General features: G+C 37.6%; 2 protein-coding genes across 4 annotated transcripts in view; both read right to left on the bottom strand.

The window, feature by feature from the left end:
* Nucleotides 1-393: 393 nt before the first annotated feature.
* OSGIN2 (oxidative stress induced growth inhibitor family member 2) lies at nucleotides 394-8,975 on the bottom strand. Its single transcript, XM_081952398.1, has 6 exons — nucleotides 8,851-8,975; nucleotides 7,805-7,959; nucleotides 4,543-4,679; nucleotides 3,487-3,678; nucleotides 2,357-2,448; nucleotides 394-2,060 (listed from the first exon to the last, which is right to left on the bottom strand). The coding sequence occupies exons 1-6, from the start codon at nucleotides 8,892-8,894 to the stop codon at nucleotides 1,043-1,045; spliced, it is 1,638 nt and encodes a 545-aa protein (XP_081808524.1). The 5' UTR covers nucleotides 8,895-8,975; the 3' UTR covers nucleotides 394-1,042.
* A 5,135-nt stretch (nucleotides 8,976-14,110) lies between these two features.
* The window catches only part of LOC309391308 (Y+L amino acid transporter 2-like), a 29,434-nt gene continuing 19,446 nt past the window's right edge, over nucleotides 14,111-24,098 (bottom strand). For all 3 annotated transcript variants that reach the window (XM_081951620.1, XM_081951622.1, XM_081951621.1), the window contains exons 6-10: nucleotides 23,649-23,752; nucleotides 17,517-17,613; nucleotides 16,746-16,895; nucleotides 16,036-16,219; nucleotides 14,111-15,153 (exon numbers count right to left, since the gene is read on the bottom strand). In XM_081951620.1, coding sequence (XP_081807746.1) covers nucleotides 15,062-15,153; nucleotides 16,036-16,219; nucleotides 16,746-16,895; nucleotides 17,517-17,613; nucleotides 23,649-23,752 — 627 coding nt within the window. In that variant the 3' untranslated portion in view covers nucleotides 14,111-15,061. The remainder of the gene's footprint in view (nucleotides 15,154-16,035; nucleotides 16,220-16,745; nucleotides 16,896-17,516; nucleotides 17,614-23,648; nucleotides 23,753-24,098) is intronic.

Here is a 24,098-nt window from a genome sequence, read left to right as displayed (position 1 = left end):
GTCTTTCTATAAATCTTGGTGTGGGGAGTGGAGTGCTGGCTTTGTTTCAGTAAGTGGAATAATTGGTTGTGTGGTTGTATCATGATTGGTAGATTGGTGCTGATTGGTGCTGGCTGTGTGTCTACTGTTGTTTCGTGTTGTAACGGCCTGGGTGGTGGGTGGGGCTCGTTTGTTGACTAGGGCTGGTTTCCAGATGTCTGGTAGGCGGAAGACAGCCTTCAACACTGACCAAAAAATAGCCAACATCTTAAGAAACCCCAAAGACAAAATCCAGCTAGAAAACCACGGAGTCTACGAAATGCCATGCAAAATCTGCCCTGCAACATACATAGGACAAACGAACAGGAGAATAAATGCACGCATCGCAGAACACAAGAGCACAGTAAGAAAAAAAGAAAAAACTTCCTCCTTTTTCCATCACCTTAAAACTACAGGACATGAAATTAATTTTGAAGGAACCAGGTTAATGTCCAAAACAGAACACTTCAACAAGAGAATAATTATGGAAGCTATCGAAATAGAGAAACACTCCCACAACATGAATAAACATGATGATACCTCCCGCCTACCAGACATCTGGAAACCAGCCCTAGTCAACAAACGAGCCCGACCCACCACCCAGGCAGTTACAACAATAGACACACAGCCAGCACCAATCTACCAATCATGATACAACCACACAACCAATCATTCCACTTACTGAAACAAAGCCAGCACTCCACCCCACCTCCCCAAGATTTATAGAAAGACGGCAGCTCTCTCTCTCTCTATATATATATTCATTCTAAGCTTTGAAACCAAAGCAAATTAGCATGCATTGTTATCCATTACATTTGCCTTAATTAGAAGCAATTCCAGAAAAACTGTCATTTCTTTTGCATTTTGCAAGGCTGCAATACTGTTGTAGCATCTTCCTCTATGAGGCAATGCAAGCACAAAAAAACTGGTATGTATAACAAAACCAAGACTAATCACTTAGTTATTAATGGTCAGATCAGTTATTACCATATGCCTGCAGCTCCTCAGGTTATATCTATTTGCTTTAGGGGACTCCATCTGCACCTCTTTCAACTATAAATTGATGTTTCTTCTGTTTTGCAACTAAATGCCGTGTAATTCCCAATGCTCCTCCTTTTAAAAAGCGTACAAAATTGTCTCCAACCAATGGACCAAGTGCAAAAAGATTGGGTTCCTTTATACACTCATATGAGTATGGATCAATTTCAATAGGGTTGCCCTTGCAAGTAACCGGTTCATTTGGATTATGGCATATGCTCTGGCCTTGATCCTTTAGGAAGCATAAGTTAGGATGTGAACCTATTAAGACTACTGCTAAAGACAATTTTAAGATCTTCTTTAATCCCATAGAACTCTGTAGGATACACTTCATATCAGGCTGAAAAGAAAGAACTTGATGTTCAGGTAAACTGGTATAAGCAGGATGCACATTGTAATCCAGAGTAACTGACTGAGTACACATCATATGGTAGACTTTATGATATTCTGGATAAAGTTTTTTTGGTAGCTGTTTGAAAATTAAACTTGGATCAGTGACCCTCCTACGGAATGCATGAATAATAGGTACACTGTTATTATAGGCATACAGAACTGCATCTGCTGCTGTGAGTCCACCACCTATAATTAAAACTGGATCTGTTTTCCCATGCAATATTCCTTTATCTATGGCAGCTCCAAAATCAGATATGGTATGGAGCACAAAAGGAAAGTCTTCTCCTTCAACTTGCAATCGGCCAGGAGCATCAAACGTTCCAGTGGCGAGAGCCACGTTCTCAGCAAACAAACAGAATGGCATATGAGAGCCATCTGCTGATCTCTGATAACCTCTAATTTCCCAGTTTCTTTTGATCAGTGTAGTCTGCCCATCTTGTTCTTCTATCTGCAAAGGGCTTTCACTTTCACAGTCCTGATCACGATAAAACTTTGACACAGATGTTATATAAGTATTTTCTCCGAAGTTTTTCTGTAAGCCCATGATTTTAACATAGTGCTTGTAATAATTTGCAACTTCCTCTGGCAGAACTCTGTCACACTTTATATTTCTGAAAGAAGATCAGATCAGAAAATTATGTACATTTGATATATTTGGAGCATACAAACACCACACAACTCTAAATATGATTATACTATCCCTTAAAGAAAAAAAGGGAGGGGGGAGAAATTGTTTTATTTATTTATTACATTTATACATTTATTTTTTACTATCTTAAAATTTTCCACTAGGTAGAAACCTACAGTGTTTCTACCATTCCATTGAGTTGGAAATCTACAATATCTCTACATACAGGCAAGTTCTTTCTTTTTACAACAATCAGCATAAAAACGTTACCAAGCTCACCTTCGTTTAGTAGCAGCCCAATCTTTAAATGCGTATCCAGGTAATTCCATCCAGTTTCCAAAGCTGATAGTTAGCATAGAACCTTCCATAGACTATGGGAAAATAAAATCAAGACTTTATTCAAAATATAATCTTACTTTTCTATAACAATAGCATTACATTTTGAAGATCAATTTTAAAACAAACTGAAATATATATCATATATTATGTACCAAGACCAATTAATTTAGTTTTTGTTTGGCAAGTTTCCAGAGTGACTCTTAATGAAAGCATATTTATTCAGTTTGTTATGATGTATTTAGAATAAAATGAAGTTTAAGTTTCTAATCACATTACAAGCTATGTTCGACAATGTAATCACAGAAAAAAAGATATCACCTCTTGACATAAGTTAATAGTCTGCCTTTCATCATCATGCTTTTATTTTGGTAGGATTTATTTTGCTACTTTCTTAGTCTTATAATGAATGTCTTAAGCTGATACTATCCAGTGATTATTGTTTGTAATAAAAGAAGGATTTCAGGACCTAACAGGTTTTGGTTGCCTAGTAACTAATTGATCCAAATAACAAAAATTAGGATTAGGATTAAAAAATAAAGAATCTTCCATATTATAAGCCTGTGAAAATTAGGACAGAATATCTGTTAAACAAACTGCTAAGCAATCAGAGTTAATGTTATTTTTATGGATGATTAAAAATACTGGGTTATTCATGGAATGCTGGGAGCATAGTAGTTTACATGCTGAAAACAATCTACCAGCCCATGTTCGGAACCTGAGTGCTGCTATGTGGCAGAGTGAACTCCCGTCATTTGTTCTATCTCCTGCTGACCTAGCAATTGGAAAATGGTAATATGAGTAGATAAATAGCTACCACTTTGGTGGGCTCATTAACAAGGACATGAAAGAAGCCCCTAATGGATGTCTCCTGGGCAACAGTGATGTCACCAGTTAATAATTTTAACCCAGAAGTGCCTCAGGGCTTCCAACATGAATACAACAACAATGGAATGCTGTACATGATAGAGCTCAAAAAATATAAATGGGCATTTGCTATAGAAGTCATAACCAATCAGAAGTCTTATATAGTAAATGCACTTAGGTGTTTAAAAAGTTAAAGTTCTTCTTACATGCCAAGCACCACCAGGTGGTCCTTTGCCAAGCACTATATGAGGAATGTAGTGATGTGGTTCAAATTTCCACTGAAGAACCGGTGGGTACTTAAATCCAAAATCAGCTTCAGGATGAAGCAAAGTGTCAAACAGAACTGCAACAGGATTTGAAGAGCGTCCTTCCAGGCCTTCAGACAAGTACTCTAATTCCTGATTTGAAAATATAAGATTTAAATGGTCATTTCAACTTTTCCTCAGAGTACAACATAATGGAAAAAACCCTTTGTTTCCCTTGCACATCAGTTATATGAATCTTCTTACAAATTATTTGATCCTACAATTTATTTACTTCCTGTCTGCAACTTCTTATCAAGATTGATTTGTCCTTTGATTTTAATTAGCTTGGAAGTTGGGGAGGGATAACCCCAGAATATCTAGACAGCATGAAATTGGAAACATGTCTCCTAACTGGCATACAATTGACTAGTTTGTGTTGGGAGTGCATTAGAGTTAAGATTTAGCTGTATATATAGCTAAATATGGAGAATGTGTTATTAATGTATTATAATTGAACAATTTCCTTTGGCCATCTTTTTTTTTTAAGCTGATATTCATTTTAATGACATTTTTATGTCTGACACACCATAAAATAGTTTTCTGAGCCCCGCTATTTAGTTCACATTATATTAATAGGTCACAGGTTTATTAATAGCCACTAATGGTATCTAAAATGTATACCCTTTTGTAAATAAGAATTTAGGAAGTTTCCAAAAGCCTTAGATGTACTAGTGTGGTAGTACAGTGAAAACCTAGTTTGCTCTTTGGGAACATTTTATGCATTTATTGCATGGTACATGTCTGGTATCTTGCATTTAAAGTGTACTTTATATTAACTGCAATTGTAAGAAAGAATAAAAACTACTAGCAGCTTACAACACAAATAGAATCAATATTTTTGAGGCTGGATATATAATATGCAATCAAATATGACATAAAATTAAAAACATGTTTCATAGTTAAAATATATGTTTTTGATTAATAAGCATATAAGTGTAAGTTTAGCGTTTACTGTACCTGATCAACAATAGAAAGTTGAATAGCTTCTTTTAACTTATTATGTAAAATAAGATTTGGATGTTCAGCTTCAGGGGATAAATATGGCCTATATCCAGATAACATGTAAGAGAGACATATTCCGGAAGGTCCATTACCTGTTTGTTTTTGGAAAAAAAGTAACAATCTATTTATTAAATTAAAAGAAATGTACATATTACATCAAAATTAAACATTTTTAAACCTACTGATTTTGAAGTAAATGCTTTTCATTTACAATTTCTTCCATAGAAATTCGGATAAAAACCTGGATTTTTCAAAACCTCATATTTATCACTAGACTTTCAACTTTCACATTTTATACACTGTTTTAATAATTTTTAAACTGCTATTAGGAAAATATACAAGTGAAGTATATAACAAATTATTTTTATTATTTTGTATTAAATAATTAATAAGTAATTGGAACTAATTAGTAATCTAACTAATCTCATTTCCTAGATGATCTTGAAAAGTAAGAAAGAGCAGATCAGCTTAATTCGAATCAGCAAAAAAGAAAAAGTGTAAACGATTGAAATTAAAAAAACATAAACAAAACCAAGATGGTAATGAAAAACAGCTTCCATCTTGTTGGCAAGAAAATTACATTGTGTCACACCAGGAATCAAATTTTATCTGTATATACTATAGACAAATGTAAATACTCTTTACCCTTAGATGTATTTCTTGACTTATGACCCTAGTGAAGCCTGTCCATCATGGTCCTAAGTTATGACAGTTGTAAAACGGGGTCATTCATGTGATACACCCAATTTGGCAACTTTTTGATGATCGTTAAGTGAATGCCTTAAGGAAATCAATGGTTCGCTATACTGTATTTTTTCTGAAAACAAGTAAATGTTGGTTTTCTGAAAAGTTGTCATAAAATATGGCCACATGACTGAGGACACTGCAAAAATGTGGCCCAGTTGTTGAGTGCCTGAAGTTCAGTTACATGACCGGGGGGAGGGGGGATAAAACTTCAAGTCTGGGTTGAAACTATTATCCAGATAGGTTTGTTGTAACTTTGACCAACCACTAAATGTCAACAGCTACCTATAAAGAGGTATTTCAAACTAGTTATTATGAAGGTCTCTTTAAGATGGGTTAATAAGCAATTTCAAAAAGTGATTAGAAAGTGAGGCTTGTGAATTTAGTATCCTTTAAAAAGCTCTACAGTGATTGCAAGCAAGATGGCTAATCTCTTAGTCTTTTGGTGCTTAAATTCACAGGAGATATCTACCATTAGTCTTCTCACACCTATTAATAGCACATATAGGCAATCTTCCGTCTTCTCCTTCAGAGAGGTTCTGAAGAATCCATTTACTTACCAGTACTTTGGTCTTTGCCACAATTGTCAGCTCTGCTTTCATGGAGGTGTCTTCAGTTCACTATGACTCCCCTAGAAGTCCCACCCGGTATCAAGTTTTATAACAGTTTTAACTTTACTAATTAATAATGATATTTGACATTCATCAAATTATTGACAATTCAAAAAACTTTTGTTCCATATTAATGGAGATATACTAAATTTTCTTAAGCATCATTTGCAAGAAGGATCTTGGAAGTATTGTTCAGATATACAACTTCTCATGAAAGAAGGCAACTAAAAACAAATACAAAAATCCAAAGAGTTCACCATTACAATCAGTCAGTACATGTCTGACCCATTTCTTTTTTAATTTCCCCCCTTTCAGAGTGGAGAGATTTAAATAAGCAATCTCTTCAGGCAATCCCTTTTATTCCTGACCCTTTTTCTCCTTCTCTCCTCGCAGAATGGAGAGATTGGAGAGGAAGAGATGACAAGAGACCAAAGAGGGACACAGCTGGCACTACTACATTCCTTTCTGTATTCTTCATTGTGTGCCTACTTACTCTCTAGTAATCCCTTCCTCTTGAATGAATGTAAATGCAAACATTAATTCCCTTTCTGCTAATTACCCCAAAGATGAGGTGAACATTTCAAAGGGCAGGGGAGTGGCTGGGAAAAGGAAACGGAAGTAAACTGTAAACACAGTCACAATCTTGTGACTTTCCCCTTAGCAACTGTTTTAACTGTTTTACTTAAAAATAAATAACTGGTCCCAACACTGGTCACTAAATGAGGATTATTTGTACCTAAAGCCAGCAGGGCAGAAAGTGGATATGGAGGGATGATCTGAAATGAAGAAGTGTTGAATGGAAAAAATACTTACACATTTGTCTCACATTCATTCCAAATTCTGCACTATAAAGCAGATTTTTAAAATCTAAAAAGGGAATTAATTGGCTGAGTTCAACTACATGGATAAAAATATTTTTGTTTTTAAAATTCTTAAAATCTGCTTTGGAATCTTTGTAGATGTTTAAAAAAGTATTACATATCAATATTGCCCATAATCTTACTATTTTACAGATACAATTCAAAAGGTAATGAGGCTAAGGGGTAGGATATAGAATCATAGGGCTGGAAAGGACTTCAAAGGTCTTCTAGCACAACCCCCCTGCTCAAGGCAGAAGAATTTATACCATCCGTCTTTTTTCACAAACCTCAATGACGGAGCATCCCCAACCCAAGCTATTCCGTTGATTAATTATTCTCATTATCAGAAAATTTCTCCTTTCTTCTAGGTTGGATGTCTATCGAGATTCTTAATCATCCAGGACATGATTTCCCCAAAGGTGTTTTTCAAAGGCAAATGGACTTTCTTTGTTTTTCCTTGAAAATTTCCTTTTTCAATTTCTCAACAGTTCTTGCCTTTGAAAAAGTAGCTTTGAGTTCTAGGTTGGATCTCTCCTTAACAAGCTTCCATCCATTACTTCTTGTCCTGACCTCTGGTGCTTTGGACAAGAAGTCAATCTCCTCTTCTCTGTGACAGCTGGAAGATAATCATCATATTCCAGCAATCCTTTTCTCTCAATTGAGTTTCCTCAATTGTGCATCGTAAGATTTAGCTTTCAGATTCTTTATCATCTTTGTTACACTTCTCTGTATTCTTTCTAGGGCCTCAGCAACTTTTTTGTATTATGATCGCCAGAATTATACGCAATATACTTTGCAGACAAAGTATATATGCTGGCAAAAAATTATTTCAGTTACAAAATCTTTTTCAATGCCACTTGATAATTATATGTCAGATTAGGTTTATGAGCTAACAAGGATACACATAAATCAAATTGATTAACTATATTGATTGACTATATAATTTAATAATGGAAATCCACTATGAGCTATAAGCATGAAATGTATTTGGGAATAACTCACCGATTATTACTATAGGCAAAGTCAACGTTGGGTCCACGGGTAGTGTACTTTCTTGTAGTAATGGCATAGTTTTAGCATTGGTCCCAAGATTGTCACCAAAATACTGCACTAAGGAATTCAAAAAGCATCCTTCAGTTTCTGGACTACTGTAATTTCTATTTAAAAGAAAATGAAACAAATCAGTATTATAAAACATCCTTCCCTGTATATACTTCTTTAACTCATGCTGATTTGTAAATATAGTATTTTAGCCACATGCATATGCAAGTTATCCCCCCCCCCTCCCAAGAAACATAACAACAGTAGGGGTGACAGATTGTTGAGATTTTAATCTTGAAACAGGTTGGTTGATGGTCATTTTTAAAATTAGTAAATACCAAACTGTACTTCTCAACAACTATCGAAGTAATCCCTACAGGATTTTTTGGGGTCTTTTAAATAAACAATACACCTTGCGCCTGGATCCACAACAAAGAGAAGGGAGGGGGTGCAATTTCACTAATTGACTCTGGCTCTTTTCTTACTCCCCCCCCCAAACCCATTTGAGGGAGAACTATTTTTTTTAAAAAAGGCATTCGAGTATTTAGCTTCGAACCATAAATTTCTAAACATATACCTTACACTCCTACGCGGGCCGAGAAGAGGGAAGTGACAGAATGAAACACGATTCACACGATTTAGTCTTATACATTTTCAATCGATAGACAACACACACAACACGCACACCGATGTACATTTCCGCTAGTCGGAAAGGCGGCGTTTCCGAGCGCGTGCAGCCGAGGCCCGCGCCTCTCCGCCTCAGCCGGCCATACCTCCCCCATCCCCACCACCTCGTGCGCGGCCGGCCTCCGCCGGGATGCTCTCTCGCCTTCTCTCGCCTCACATCTGGCGGCGGCGGCGGCAAGTGTTTAATTTCGTTAGGGTTTCCTAATGCCGGCCTAACGGGCCGGGTGCTGGATGCCCCTCAGTTGCGGGAGAGGAAGAGAGCGTGGAAGCCGGTATGTAGCCGGGCGTTACGCTCGGCAAACGAGGCTCGAGTAGCTTACCTGAAGCGGCTGGTTAAGGAGCAGCGGCAGCACCACACCGTCATGAGGGACTGAAGGAAGAGGACGTCGAGAGATGGAGATGCGGCGGCAGCCGCTGCGGTTGCCGCCGCCTCCGCCTCCTTCCTTTCTTCTGCCGCCTCGCTGGGGGCCGCTGTTGGTTGCCGCTGCCTCCTCCCCCTCGCATTTCGCCTCGCGAGCGGCGCTGTGCCTGAGGACGGGGGCGGAGCCTCGTTTGGACCAGGCAGGCGGCGGCGGCGGCGGGAGGGGGGGGAGCGGAGAGAAAGTGTCGGATGGGGGGGGGACGTAAGACGACGCTTAGGGGGATCAGCCGGGCGTCGCCTCTCCCTCCCTCCCTCCCTCCCTTTAAGCAAAGTGCCTCAGAATTATTGCAGGGCTTCTTCTTGGGAGTGAGCCGCAGGTCTGAGTCTCCCCGTCCTTTACCAAATGTGCCTTTAAAAATAGCGTCAGCCGCAGCATCCTCCCCCCCATCCTCCCTCGGATGCTTCTCTCTACTATACTGCGCCCGATGGCGAAAGAAAAAGAAATGGAAGTAGGGAAACGAAGCTGCACCATTATGCCTGTTTCCTCTACCCAGCCCTCCAAACAAACGCGGGCTTGATCAAACAACCAATGCAATGGAGGAGCTTCGTTTTTCTCCCTTGCAGCGCAGTTTTTGAATCAGAATTTAGAAACACCAAAACACTTGATAAAACAGTTAGGAAAATACCATACTATATTTTGGCCTTTTTGGTTGGGTTTATGTGTTGATCTCCTACTTAAAAGGAAATTTGGTAAAGTTGTTTCAGTTAAAACAAGATATTCCAACTCTTCATTCCACTTTCCTTGCAAATGACCCGCTGTGCCTGTCTCCATCATAATATTTTTCAGTTGTCTCTCAAAGTATTCAAAACTTCCTCCAATAATAATTTAAGAATCTTAGATTCTTCATTTAAGAATCTTTAAGTATTTTTCATATTTAATCTTTATTAATATATTTAATATTTCTGATCCAAATCGCATAGTTTTTTTTTAAAAAAAAAGCTTTTTCTGCATTTCTCAAAATGGGGATATCCCAAATGTATTATTTTCTTAAGGAAATGGGAATAAATTTTCCTTTCCATTATCAAACATGAATGGCAACTTCTACTGCAGGAAATACAATTGGTTTGTGGGCAATTCAAAGTCTAGACAATTCCAAAATGCTTGAATCAACCCACACTACAGTACATTTTAATTTCATGCTCAAGGCAGGACATTGTTTCAAATTATACACTTGAAATGGTTCAAAACCTAATGTTTTGCATACCTTATACTTGAGACTATATATTATATTTCATTGAATAAAAGCTAATCATTTTAAATACTGAAACTTTGGGTGACCTTAGGAGTTTTGACATTGCTTATCTTAGCACAAATCAAAATAGGTTGTGCTTACTGCAAAAATTACAGTATTCAACATTTCATTAACAAAGATTGTTGGGTCCTAGGTTTATTTAAACTAATATAAGAAATGATAGAGCTTCTAGCTGTCCTTCAGGTTGTGGTCCTTCCAGATGTTATTAAATTGTAATTCAATTTAACACACACTATGATTATAGTAGTTTGGATCTGCTGGTATATTTTTCCGTTCTATTTGGATTATGCTATACTGTATTCTGAGAAGTGTTGGAATTAAAATTTTAAATTGTTATGGTTTTTACTGAGTGGACATTTCAAAAAATTCATCCTCTATGCGATTTTGGAAAATTAAGTATCCAATATCTAATATGTTGTGCCTATGTGTCTACTTTTATCAGACTATATTTAGAATGATAAAATAAGTCATGCGAATTTAAGTCCTCGTCTAGTGACAAAATGTTCCACTATACATTATAATACGGTTTATCTTTTCTTCTAAAAATCTCTTCTGTGTTTAATTTCCTGGCACATGTGCAAAAGGATTATTAGCTTTAGAATCTGATTGTGTCTTTCCTAATGCTTTAAACAAGCAGCAACATTTTAGTTTGCCATGCAAATTCCTGTCAGTTATGCTGTGTTCAGTAAATTCCTCTGTGTTAATGTTTATATCGCAATGAATGCAAAAGACAAAGCAATAGGAGTTAAAGTATTAATGTTTGTGGAAACATTTCAAAAGTATATAAAAAACTTGAATCTGATCTACTGTTAGTGTTGAATTAAATATACAGTCCATTCTTTATAATTCATGGTAGCATAATGTTCTTTAAAAACTGAATCTATTAACTGTAAGCCGCCCAGAATCATGCTCTTGTGAAATGGGTGCCATACAAATCTAATAACTTAAAAAAATAAAAACACAAAAATTCATTGCACTTGAAATTATTATTATTTAATTAAAGGGATTCATTTCAATCCACAACTTGTTTCATTTGTTTTAAAAGAACAGAATTTCAAATGAAGATACCATTAAAAAATGCTTATTTTTCTGTGGTTTCCTATTGCAATATAAAGTAAATTGTATTTCCTTTAAAAAAATATTTTAAATTGCATATGCCACTTGCTGTATCTTCTACTGCAACAGAAAACTGCAATATAGAATACTCATATCCAGTTGGCAGAGCTCTTTTAGAAGATACTCTCTTGATTATTATGTTATTTTACAGCCAAGGACACGAATCAAAGATTTTTTTGTCTGTGAATGCCATCAAGGTGGTGGTGGTGGTGGTGAAGATGATGATTTTAAAATACCCTTTTCCTTGCAAATCTACTAGTAATACCTTTCATATATGTGAATGGGGTTCTTTTGGCATTTGGAGAGTAAGTTCTCTCTGAGCAGAGAGGTGCCCAAGAAGGAATGCTCTAATAACATCACTGCCTCTATGAGATTGTTTGTATTTGGAGTTTAATCAAATGAATATCTGAATAACCTAAAAAAGCTTGTTTTGATTCAGGTGTTTGCGATAGTGCGGCCATTTTTTTTTTTTTTACGGCCTTGCCCCTTACTTGGAGTCTGTCAAAGGACATTCCTCTGTTAGAAAAGTGTCTTCTTCAGAAGCTTCTTCTCTTTTCCACTCTACATTTTATTGAAGGAAATAAGACTATAAGGGAAAGGAAAAGAGGGTGAAGTTGCTTATCAGTAGTGAACCGCTGAACAGCAAGTACATTGATTTATCTTCCCTATTTTGATAAGATATATTAAATGTTTATATTGTACAATATTTATTCCTACATATCATACCCCCTTTTTGTGGCCTGGTATCTCTGCTTTTCTAGGTGCTTCCATGTATATCCTGCACTAATTCATGGCTAGAATAATTACTATATAATGATATTTTGACAGACTTCTCTAATTTACCATTTTGAATTGTACAGATGAGCCTTCAGGCTAAAGATTACATTTGGACAATTTTTTCAACAATAAAATCTCAGCAACACAAATGTATCGATGGGAAGGTGGGTCAGATAATGGCATATTTGTCTTATGGTGAAATTGTTTTATTGAACTGTTATTATTGTTTAAAAAGCAGCTGAACAAATCGCCCTTTACATGAAACAGTCTGGGCTGAAAGTAGAATTGAGCATCCTCATTCTATAAACAAATTCCTTCCACCACATTTTCTCGCTTCATCCATGGCTGCCTTCATTCAATAACAATAGAAAGATCAAACAATTGTTGGTATTATTTGGATTGGAGCAGTTGGGCAAGAAGGTTTTAACACTGACATTGTTCCAGTTCCCTGACAATTGATCTCTGATTAACTGTTCACTCTATATAACCCTGCAAAGCTCTTTATGTCCTGTTGAGAAGCAAAATTATGGATATAGCTAAAAACTACCAATCTTGCAAACCAGCTGGTTCCTGCACACCACAGTTGCAATCTAGGTACCAATTTCGCATGCTATGCCTCTCTCTCTACACATACAAACATACACACAGATAAAATGTAAAATAAAAATCTAATATAATAATTCTAGGTGAGTAGTTATTTTAGCCCATTCTTTCTCTGCAAAACCTGGAAGTCTTTAGTCAGAAGACATTATATCAAAATCTGTAAACATGGTGGAATATACCTACACATTTTTGGGGTCCATGATGCTCCCGGAGCTTAGCTGTTTTCTTGCAGATATTTCATTACAACTAGATAACATAATCAGTGCTAAAAGGGGTGGGGTTTGCTCTCATATACTACAGTACCTGCCCTGAGGGTATATACCTGTCCCACCAGGTTGGATGTAGACATAATCCTGATGCTTTCCCTTAAACGTTCCTATTTAGTGGGACCTAGGAAGTGCATCTTCTCTATAGTTGCTTCTGTTCTGGGGAAAGACAACATTCAAGGTATTCCTAATTTTACCCTTACGCAATATTCTCGGTTGACGTAGCTCACTATTACCAATTGTAAATTTTAATTTGGGTCTTCATGGTCGTATCTAACACTAACACAGAACAAACCCAAGGGGATACATTTCCATTTTTGAATATAACACATGAATCACTGTTACTACTAAACAGGAATCAGAAATCAGATTTATACAGATATACCTATGGACAAAAACAATGATCTATCAGAGTAGCAATATGCAATCAGAATTCTATTACTGTGCAAATATATATAGACATTTGCACATAAGCCTTTTCTGAAATCCCTTTATTGCAAATAAAATAACTTTTCTGTTCCATCATATAATGTGTGGCAAATTTGTTATCATAGGACCATTCTGTATATGGTTTTATCTGCCAAATTTGGTCTATCATTTCTTCCCAGAAGGCTACTTTTCCTTTATTACAAAGAAAACATTACACCCATTTCTCAAAAATTACTCAGTGTTCCCATAACCTTAATATGAATCTTGCAACAAATGAACTTTTCAGCAATATTACTAATACTAAGAGATCTCCCATTGTACAATATTTGATGTTTGATAAAGAACACATTTATTTATCTAGATACACCATACAATATTCTATGTTTGAGGATTTAGAACCAATGATCCTGAGTCAATCTCACAGCACCATTTTCATTAGTTTATCTAAAAAGTGAATTAAGATACAATTTCCCTATTTTAGTGGTCTGGAGAAGGTAAGAATAAAACATATTTTAAGTCCAGCAGAATGCGATATTTTATAAATTAGCATATGTTGAACAAAAAATCCTGTATAAATTTTAGATGCACAATTTTATAGGGGATCTTTGGCATTAAATTCATTTTAGTTCTGTTCCAGAAAAGCTTTATACACTCATAAATTATGAGAATTATGATTCTTCAGTTATGTATACACTGGCACACAAAGCAGTTATTTAAAACTCAGGTTTATTCAAAACTGAAGTAAGTTTGACAGTCACCTATCAATACAGCATGCATTTTAAAAAAATATATATAAAACATTTGGACTGAGTGAAAATAAAAATGTTGATTAATGCAAACAGTATTTTACAATATTACAGAAAATTGAAGATGTAGAAGAAAATGTGATAGTGTGGCATACATAGTTCTCACTGACAGTCTGGTACTGGTGTCATAACTGTTATTTACAGAATCACTAATAGAATTCCTGATGCGTCAACAGCTCTCATTCCTCTTCTAAAGATGCTGCTAACAGCAAGGTTCTTTACTAATTATCCAGTATTTTTTCCATAATACATTAATTTCCCAGGAGAAAAGACAGACTATGATATAACAGTGACAGTAACATTTGATGTTTCAATATTGAGCCTAAACATTAGGCACCAGTAGAAAGATATACAATGTCTATACCCTTCATGGATTTGACTCAGTGACACAAGATGAACTCCACCGATACAGACTAATTATATTCATCCACCAAATAAATTGGACACCTTCTATCCTTAAAAGAAAATGCCTTAGAATTTTCAAGGATGAACCTGAAATTTGATATCTTTAGTTTTGTCTTCCTGCCATTATTTTGAATTTTCCTTCCTATTAGGTTGGTATCTATGTCATTTTTCTGGGAAATTCTAAATCCCTAGCACTTGCTTTGACTGCTTGTTTTGGCAGTCTGCAGACTGCTTATTTTTAAAAATAACAATCCATGTTATACATATTATATGGGAATATTAAGAAATCCCTTAAATCGATAACAAAGAAAAGGTGGATAAAGTAAAATAGTCTGGGGGGAAAATACAGCAAAATGTTACACAATACAGTCATACATTTCTTGGTTTGTTCTACAATAGAAAGGAGTATTTCCAGCTGTTTGGATGTGCAAAGTGTAGGGATTGTCCAAAATAATCTACTTTGCTTTGATATCCGGTTTCTCTGTTTCAAGGTCTATGTCTGTCAGACAGCAACAGAATAACTTCTGAACATACTGTGTAGTGGTAGCTGCAAGATAAAAAATAAAGCCACCATATTATAAAACTAATAATTACGTCAGCATTACCAGAATTTCTTATGATGTAAAAGTCTTCATTGGCATGGTAACCCTGCTTTTTATAATGAATTGGTGATCAACCAATTGACATTAGATATGAGATAGGGATACAAGAATTTTGGGACGCTAAAGGAGAAATAGAATGAGGAGGACTGCATTAATTTAAATTTTTTAAAAAACAGGGCAAGGTGAAGACAAAAGATGAAGACCCAAATTTAATTTTATTCACATTAAATTTTAGCTACAGTTAAATTAACCAAATACAGTTGAAAAAATTATTCCCAGATTTCATTTTTTTTCTTCCGTCTTATTAGAAGTTATAAATTAATGGAACTATTCTGAGGAATTATGTGCAAAGTTTTGTGCGGAAGGATGTATGTGGTTCTAGGACCTTGGATGGTTGACTCCGTCATGCAGGGATATCTGGCTGGAGGTGTCAAAACGTAAAGCTATTGTGTCCCAAACTGAAGAAAATTCTTGGATGAGAAGCCAAATGTTTTTAAGGAAAAAACTAAGAACTTCAATTGCCTTTTGAAAAGCACTTTTGGGAGAACCATGATCTGGATGATTGAGAATCTTCATAGACATAAAGCTATTGTGATAGTCAGTCAAAGCACGTGGACTTCCAACTGCATGGTTGAAGTCACCATTCTGACTATTTTGCTCTCTAAAAGAGATACCACTATCATTAGATGGATAAGAGTTAAAATAAATGCAAGCTAATCGCTTGTCGTTTGATCCATGTTAAAATTACTCCATCCCTTTTAATCTTTAATATAGCGTATGGATGATATAAATTTGCAAAATTGCAAATAAACTACATAGTTTCTTACCAGAAAGCCAATGAAGATACCGAGGTCTCTTTTCTACTGGTAAATAAACTCCCAAAAAGTAAGCGGGAATCCCAGAGAGTGCAATGCCAATTCCAATAACAGAATTGATTGTATCACTATAAAGAGGCACTATAACAAGGAAAATTGTGCATATGCAATATACAATGGGAAAGAAGAGACTGAGCTGCAAAAAAAAAAGATAATTCCAAGTTAAAGTAAGTGCTTCTTAGAAATGTTCCCATTACCATAACTCTCACAATTTCAAATAAGCTTTTCTATGATTGTGTTTCATATCCCAGAATAAAATTATACCCGTGACAAATAATATTTCTTAGTGCATGGTTTGAAATTCTCGGAAACAACAGTAACAAGGACATTGATCTTCACTTTAATCCAGAAGCCAATTTAACAGATAAAAATTAGATATCAGAAATATTTTGTTTGCGTCTCAAATTAAAGGACTCCTAATTGGGTTACCACATCAGAACTTCAAAAATCTAGGCACGACTACCTGACACTTAAAACATTCAGAAAACGCTAGTTCTTTGTTGCCACCCAGTGAATGTATGCATTTTTGCCACCTGTTTGCAGCCCCATAAGCAAAAAGTAAGTGGTTTCATAAATGGAATTCTCCACAAAGGCTTAATATAAAAACTAGAACTATATACTAATGGTTACAATTTTAAGCTTTAATTCTCTTATGTACTTACTTTAATGGGCCTTGGTCTATCTGGCTGAATAAGCCTTAAATATATTAATCCTGCAATGGATAGTCCGACAAAGAACCAATAGCTGAAACAGTAGTAATTTATCAGGAGAAAGACATCTTCCACAAGAAGATAAACCAAAGTCATCAAACCCTATCAGGAGATAAAAGAGAAAGAATGAAGTGTAAAGATAGAGGGAAAAATAAATGTATGCTCTAAATCAGTGTTTTCAACTTTCAACAACCAAGTTCACAACTTTAAGATGTGTAGACTTCAACTTCCAGAATTTCCCAGCCTGCTCTAAATGATACTTAAGCACTGGTTTGTGTCAACTGATGCGTTACAGTTCCTCAATTTAGTCTCTCCATTACTAGCAACTTTAACCAAATAAAGTGTAGCAATTGGAGGCTTATTTTTGTGCTAGTTGCCCTTAAACTTGCCAAGGAAGGAAAATATGTTGTCCCAATTCCCAACCAACTGCTATAGAGTTACATTTGGGAAGTTTCTTTATTTTTGTTGTTACTGATGGTTATTTCTTACAAAATAGTATCAGAATAATTTGACTAAAAGTCTTGTAACCTCAAAAATATACTACTAAATCCAATCAGTTTTCAAAACATACATGAACTGGGTACCATTGTGACTGCTTGAACAAGGCCTATTTGTTCAGTTTGTGAAAATCAATTGTTTGCCTCAGTTCACAAGAAATAAATATACCAATCTAGGTTTCAAAATAAGGAAAGCTTTCTTTTTTTCTGCTTTATCATTACTTACATTAAAAACAAGAGCAGGAACAGGGGTGAAACATTTTATATGAATTAAGCTCAGGCTATCAGGGAGATGTCCTTCTCTAGCGCCAACATAAAAAAGTCTATCAGAAGTAGAAAAAAAGTATTAGTGTGTAATTCTATACATTCGCAATAATATTGATTTAAATCATAACATAACATAGATACTTCCTCACCCTCCCCATTTATAATAATTTATAATTTTAATTTTGTTCTTCAGATAATTCAGAGTAGAACATCTTTACATTTGTTTGCAAAATGAACTAGACTGAGTACAAATGATTGATGCAAAGTTATCTATTTTTTTAATTGACTACAGAGTTTTGAAACTGGATTTTCGTGGATTATGTCCAACATTTTATCCCCTGCTGTGCTCCTTGTGGTGAAGTGCAAAGCAATGCAGTCTCCACACCATCCATAGGGAACTGCCCTTTGTAATTCCATTATGAAATTAATCATGTATAAATGTTTGTTAACATTATGTATACATTACCAATAAGGCATATTCCCAGAATTAGACAAAGACACAGTGGAGAATAAGATATTATTTATGTAAATAAACTATGAAATTGCCACTATCAAAACTAGTAAATTGGAACTTCTTTGGGAAGCTGACCTGCAGTGCCATTGCTAAAAAAAATCTTGTAACCATCTATTGAATCTCAGGATAAATGTCTCAAGACCCCATTCTTATAGTCAAGATAGTTCTACTGTCAGGCCTGTAATTATATTCTTTTTAGGATCTTTGGCCTGCCACACTTTCTTATAATTTTCTATGCTGTTTCATTAGTGTAGTAGTTGGGAGGGGGGAATAGAAAGGAGTAGGATTGTAGAATGGATTGTTGACATTCTTTTGTAGAAGCCAAGGTCATCTTTTGTCTTCGCATCTCGACACCTGGCCGGAAGAAGATGGGTGTACATGCCAGCGTGGAAGATGATGATTGGAACATGTGATGGATTTGTGGGTGTGGGGAGAGATCATGAACTTTCAACTGGTTGAACTTAGAGAATGTACTTCCAGAGTTGAAATTTCCATAGCTGTACTAACATGCCTGTGGAATAAATTGCACCATTAAGGATGTTTTGCCTTGGACAATGATTTATTTCTGCATGGTATTTAGAACCCTAACATTATTTCAACTCTCTACTTTAAAATTTTTTCACTAGCTCCCTCCCCCTATCAAGGGGGAAGGGCTGGTGATGAAAGATCTGGTGATGAGGTCTCGGCATTCTCAATGCTGACCGAGACAGCGTAAATATCAGCGAAGAATTAATGAGAAGCTTTTGGTGATAAGAAGAGGAGTACGGAACTTCAAAGGCAATGGAATGCTGTTTCCAGTTTAATTGCATCTGGAGGAATGCAGGAGGAGACGCGACAAGACGAAGGAAATCTCAGACGGACTTCTTCAGCAAAATTGTGAGTGCATGCTCCCCCTCCTTCCCCCCCAGCTTAGAAGCAAGATTGGAAAAAAAAACACCCTTAGAACGGAGGTTTGGGCTCCTTCCAGACGGCAATAAATGAAATGGCATATCACCCTGCAACTAGATGGGAGAGAGATTCCCTTTCAAAATGGGAATTTCAAAGGAGGCAGGAAGAAGGAATTTTTCCAGCATCTGTCACTTGCAAGCCACCACAAATGGGGCTGCAACCAGTAAATGAAGCAAATTGGGCAGTAAATTGGGCTTTCCTCCCAGGACTTGGATGGAAAAGATGCTACTTACAAACTCCTTTGCCATCAGCATGGGGAAATGCTCCAAGCCAGCAGAGGGCACCTACTTGGCCCATAACTCATCCAAGCCAGCAAAGGGCACCTACTTGGCCCATAACTCCTCCAAGCCAGCAGGAGGGTCCTTGGCACGTAAAACCCCCTAGCCAGCCATCATTGGTTGAGCTGCAACCTGTGAAGCAGGCAACCCCGGGATGGGTCTTAACCCCAGGTCATGGATGGGAGGGATGCCAGTGGGCACCTGCCCTCCCTCAGCAGATGGCACCATGGCAGAAAGCTGGGCAGTGGCCAACCGAGGGATTGACCTCCCCACCGGTTCCAGTCTCCCCTGCAAGGCCCCAAAAGGTTCTTACCAGACCTTCCTACAGAGAAGAAATCTCCATGGAAGAAGGTATTATCAAAGGGAGGCCTGCGGGATGGATGGCGGGAAATTGTGCGCCTGTAAGGCCCCAAGTGGTTCTTACCCCACCTTCCTACAGAGTAGCAATCACCAACATGGAAGAAGGGATTACCAAAGCCAGGCCTGCAAGATGGGAAGCGGAACAAGGTGCATCTGCAATGCCCCAAAAGATTCTTACTCCCCCTTCCTACAGAGAAGCAATCTCCACCATGGAAGAAGGGTTTACCAAGGGGGCAGCTGCAAGTTGGAGAGCAAGGCAGTGTGATGAAACGGTTCCTGAGTTTAGAGATGTAACTAGGTTCCATTCCTCGTGGGGGCCAATTAAATGCCACCATTGTTGTCAACTTGGCCACAGAGCGTCAGAGTGTTTGGCTCCAGCCCCAATGCCACAAACGTGCGCACCAACCACCACGGCGGTAAAGAGAGGGTCCCAGATGCCACCACAGAAGAGTCATCTGGGCCAACAACCTCTGGAAGAGGATCCCCAACTTAAGGTGAGGAAGTGTCCTACCAAGGGGGAGGCCTCGGAAGAGGAAAAGGGCAGACAATCTCCGGAGGAGGATCCCCAACTTAAGGTGACAAAGAGTCCAACTAAGGGGGAGGCCTCGGAGGGGGGAATTGCCGAAGAACAAATGTGTGTACCAATTGCCACGGTGGTTAAGAGAGGGCCCCAGATGCCTGCACAGAAAAGTCATCTGGGCCAACAACCTCTGGAAGAGGATCCCCAACTTAAAGTGACAAAGTGTCCTACCAAGAGGGAGGCCTTGGAAGAGGAAAAGGCCAAACAATCTCCGGAGGAGGATCCCCAACTGAAGGTGACAAAGAGTCCAACTAAGGGGGAGGCCTCGGAGGGGGAAATGCCCAACCAACCTCTGGAAGAGAACCCCCAACTTCAGGTGATGAAGAGTCCTACCAAGGGGGAGGCCTCGGAGGAGGAACAAGGCCAGCCGTGGATGATTGAATCCAAGAGCCCAGAACCTACAGCACCTGCAGCAGAGAGCCCGAAACGGCCTTGGGAAGAGGTCGCAATGGACTTCATCATGGAACTCCCAGACAGCAGTGGGCATAAAGTAATTTGGACGGTTATTGATTTGGTTTCTAAGCAGGCACACTTCATTGCTTGCTCAGGATTGCCATCCGCAAATGAATTAGCGAAAATGGTTGTGAAACACATTTATCGCCTGCATGGAGTACCCAAGAAGATCATTTCAGACCGCGGAGTCCAGTTCATAGCCAAGTTCTGGAGAGAGGTCCTGAGATCTATTGGGTCCACACAAGAACTGAGCTCAGAGGTTCATCCCAGCATGAACGGTGCAGCAGAGGGAGCCAATGCGGTGGTGGAACAATACATCAGGTGTTTTGTGGACTATCAGCACGACAATTGGTCGGACTTGCTACCCTTCGCCGAAGTGGCGTACAACGATGCGGTCCACAGCAGCAGAGGATTAGCGGGTTTCCAGATTACCAGTGGCATGGGAGTTGTTGCCATGCCTGAGTTGCCTAGAGAACCTCCTTCTTTCATGTCTTTGAGTGAATGGATGGACGTGCTAAAGAAAGGATGGGAGAATACGAAGAAGGCTCTAGCAGTTGCGGCAGAAGCCTACCAGAAGCAAGATGATCAACGTCGCTCATTCCTAAACCCCTACCGTGTGGGGGACAATGTTTTTGTATCTACCAAATACATAAGATTAGAAATGCTTAGCAAGGAATTGGGTCCAAAATTTCTAGGTCCATTCCCAATAGTGAAGATAGTTAACTCAGTTACAGTTCAACTCAGTCTACCCAGAAGTCTAGGGGAAATTGACCCATAATTTCATTGTAGTTTGTTGAAACCAGTAATTGGGTCTAACAGAAGAGCATCCACCCAAGCTCAATCTCCTCCTTTAGTGATGGAAGGGGAAACACAATCTGAGGTGGAAAAAATTGTAGATTTCAGGCTGAATAGGGGTTGCTTACAGTACTTAGTGCATTGGAAGGGTTACCCTTGGTCTGAAGCTAATTGGGTGAACAGTGGGAACCTAAAAGTAGAGAAGTTAGTAAAGCAATTCAATGGGAAGTTTTCCGAGAAGTCAAGGGGTTCCCCTGGGTGGAGAAGAGGTGGTTAATTTTGTTATGTTAACTTTTATGTTATTCTCTTTGCAGGAAACGTTTTTCTTTTGAGGAGAGGCCGCCTGTCAGGCCTGTAATTATATTCTTTTTAGGATCTTTGGCCTGCCACACTTTCTTATAATTTTCTATGCTGTTTCATTAGTGTAGTAGTTGGGAGGGGGGAATAGAAAGGAGTAGGATTGTAGAATGGATTGTTGACATTCTTTTGTAGAAGCCAAGGTCATCTTTTGTCTTCGCATCTCGACACCTGGCCGGAAGAAGATGGGTGTACATGCCAGCGTGGAAGATGATGATTGGAACATGTGATGGATTTGTGGGTGTGGGGAGAGATCATGAACTTTCAACTGGTTGAACTTAGAGAATGTACTTCCAGAGTTGAAATTTCCATAGCTGTACTAACATGCCTGTGGAATAAATTGCACCATTAAGGATGTTTTGCCTTGGACAATGATTTATTTCTGCATGGTATTTAGAACCCTAACATCTACATTATGTAGAAGAGTGAAATCCTTCAGGAAACATTTCTCTTAATCACGTAATATAAAATTGGTGCATAATACAAGTTTCTGAACAGCTCCTCTACTCTTCAGAAAACAGTTTGGGACTTCTAAGAAAGAAGTGGCACAGCTCTGTTAAAAGTGGAGCTGACCTCCATGCTGGAATGAAGAACCAGCAAAAAGACTGGCTCTTTGTAATTGCTCTCTGAAAGAGGAGAGGACTTGAGATTTTCCACAAGTGCTCCGGACAATTGCTGATTGTGAAGAATTTGTAAGACAGCACTATCTGATCAGGATACAAAGGACTTGCTCAAACCATGGTTGGTGCCTTCAAAAGGGCACTGGGTTTGGATACTCCCTTTTCTAGTCATTTTCAGAAATTGCTTGTTAATTGCTTTTCAGCTATTAGGAACAGTTGGATGACAAGTTTTATAGCACCAGGCAAATTCCATTCAATTCTTAGCAAAATAAATTTTCAATGTAAATTTAAAAACCATTTTTCCCTTTTGGAATAAATAGCGAAAGGATGATTAGAACCTTGATTTTGGAAAGTTACAAATCTACTAAGGGTCTGGTGGATTTGAAATAAGATTTTGGAATTAATTAGAAGTATCCTTGTTATTGTCTTTTTAAAGACAGGATTTCAAAGGGACTTTAAAAGTTGGACACTAGAGGGAACCAAAAGAAAGAAAAAACAGTTTTAGTTCATAGATATATTTTAAAAAGGAACAGCTTTTAGCTGTCTTGTTCAAAGAAAACACATGGTTGCTTCTTGAGCCATTTTCAGGAATTAATAAATGAGCAGAAAGCACATTAAAGGCACACATCACCATAAACTTCTGGGCTGACAGTAAATTTCTGTGGTATCCTGAAATTACGACTCCTCAACCCAATATTCCCCAACAAATATATTGGTCTTCAACTTCCACAAATCTTAGCTAGCATGGCTGTTGCATACAAAGTTGGGGATGATGGAATTATTAAAGAGATGACACCTGATCCTTGTAACAGGCCTTTCCTAAAATGAGATTGAATTTTGCTACCATATTGGTGTCTGATGGTTTGAGGACAAGGAATGAGGAAGAGTAGTCTCTTAAGAGTCTCTTAAGAGAAAAAGAGTGATAACAAAATAAATTTCACTTAATATCCTGTTTCTCCAAAAATAAAACCTCCCCAGATAATAAGCCCAATCAGGCTTTTGAGTGCATGTGCTACCCTTTATAGGTTGCTGGAAAACTCTTTCTCCTGGGAAAATTCAAGAAAAGATCCCCCCAGTTTCTTTTCCTAAAAAGTCTGAGGGAGAATTTTAAAAAGCTCTTTATGCTGTTTATTAAGAATTGGCTACTGACTTATCAACCCAGTACCCATTTCCTAGTGTCTCATACCTTGAAGCTGCAATAATTGATGAGTTTAATCCTCCATAACAAGACATTGCCACTGCAATAGGGATGATCCATTTAGCGTGGCTAAGAGCTTCATTACCAAATGTCTGCAATAGAAAAACAAAGAAGAAAAGATTCATTCATCTAGTTTTCCTGTGTCAGGGAAATTGACTGCATGAAAATTTAATTTCTAGCATAAAATTATACTCAGTGAATTCTGACAATACCAACAGCTTGACATAGCTTCTGAATTTTGGTATCTAACATGGATAACTAGATTTGTAGTGATGAAGTAATAAAAGACAATAAGCCAGAAAAGAATTATCGTGATTTGATAAGATTTTTTTTATAATCATATGAGAATTTTGTAAAGTCCCAAAATTCCTGTAGGTAGAGAAAGAATCATCTATCTTATTTGCTCCTACCTACTAGCAGTCTGAAAGCATACCAATG

The sequence above is a fragment of the Natrix helvetica genome (genome assembly GCF_964273705.1).
Source record: "Natrix helvetica genome assembly, chromosome: 4".
Classification (NCBI taxonomy): Eukaryota; Metazoa; Chordata; class Lepidosauria; order Squamata; family Natricidae; genus Natrix; species Natrix helvetica.
The sequence above is the reverse complement of the archived record's forward strand: the minus strand, read 5'-3'. Positions and strand labels throughout refer to the sequence as shown.

Bases quoted from the DNA above. Each gene is read 5' to 3' on its own strand.
- OSGIN2 (XM_081952398.1), bottom strand. From the start codon at position 8,894: ATGACGGTGTGGTGCTGCCGCTGCTCCTTAACCAGCCGCTTCAG. The intron at 4,680-7,804 runs GTGAGTTATTCC...AAAAACAAACAG, and splicing joins TTTGCCTATAGTAATAATCG to GTAATGGACCTTCCGGAATA. The intron at 2,061-2,356 runs GTGAGCTTGGTA...ATCTTCTTTCAG, and splicing joins TGGGCTGCTACTAAACGAAG to AAATATAAAGTGTGACAGAG.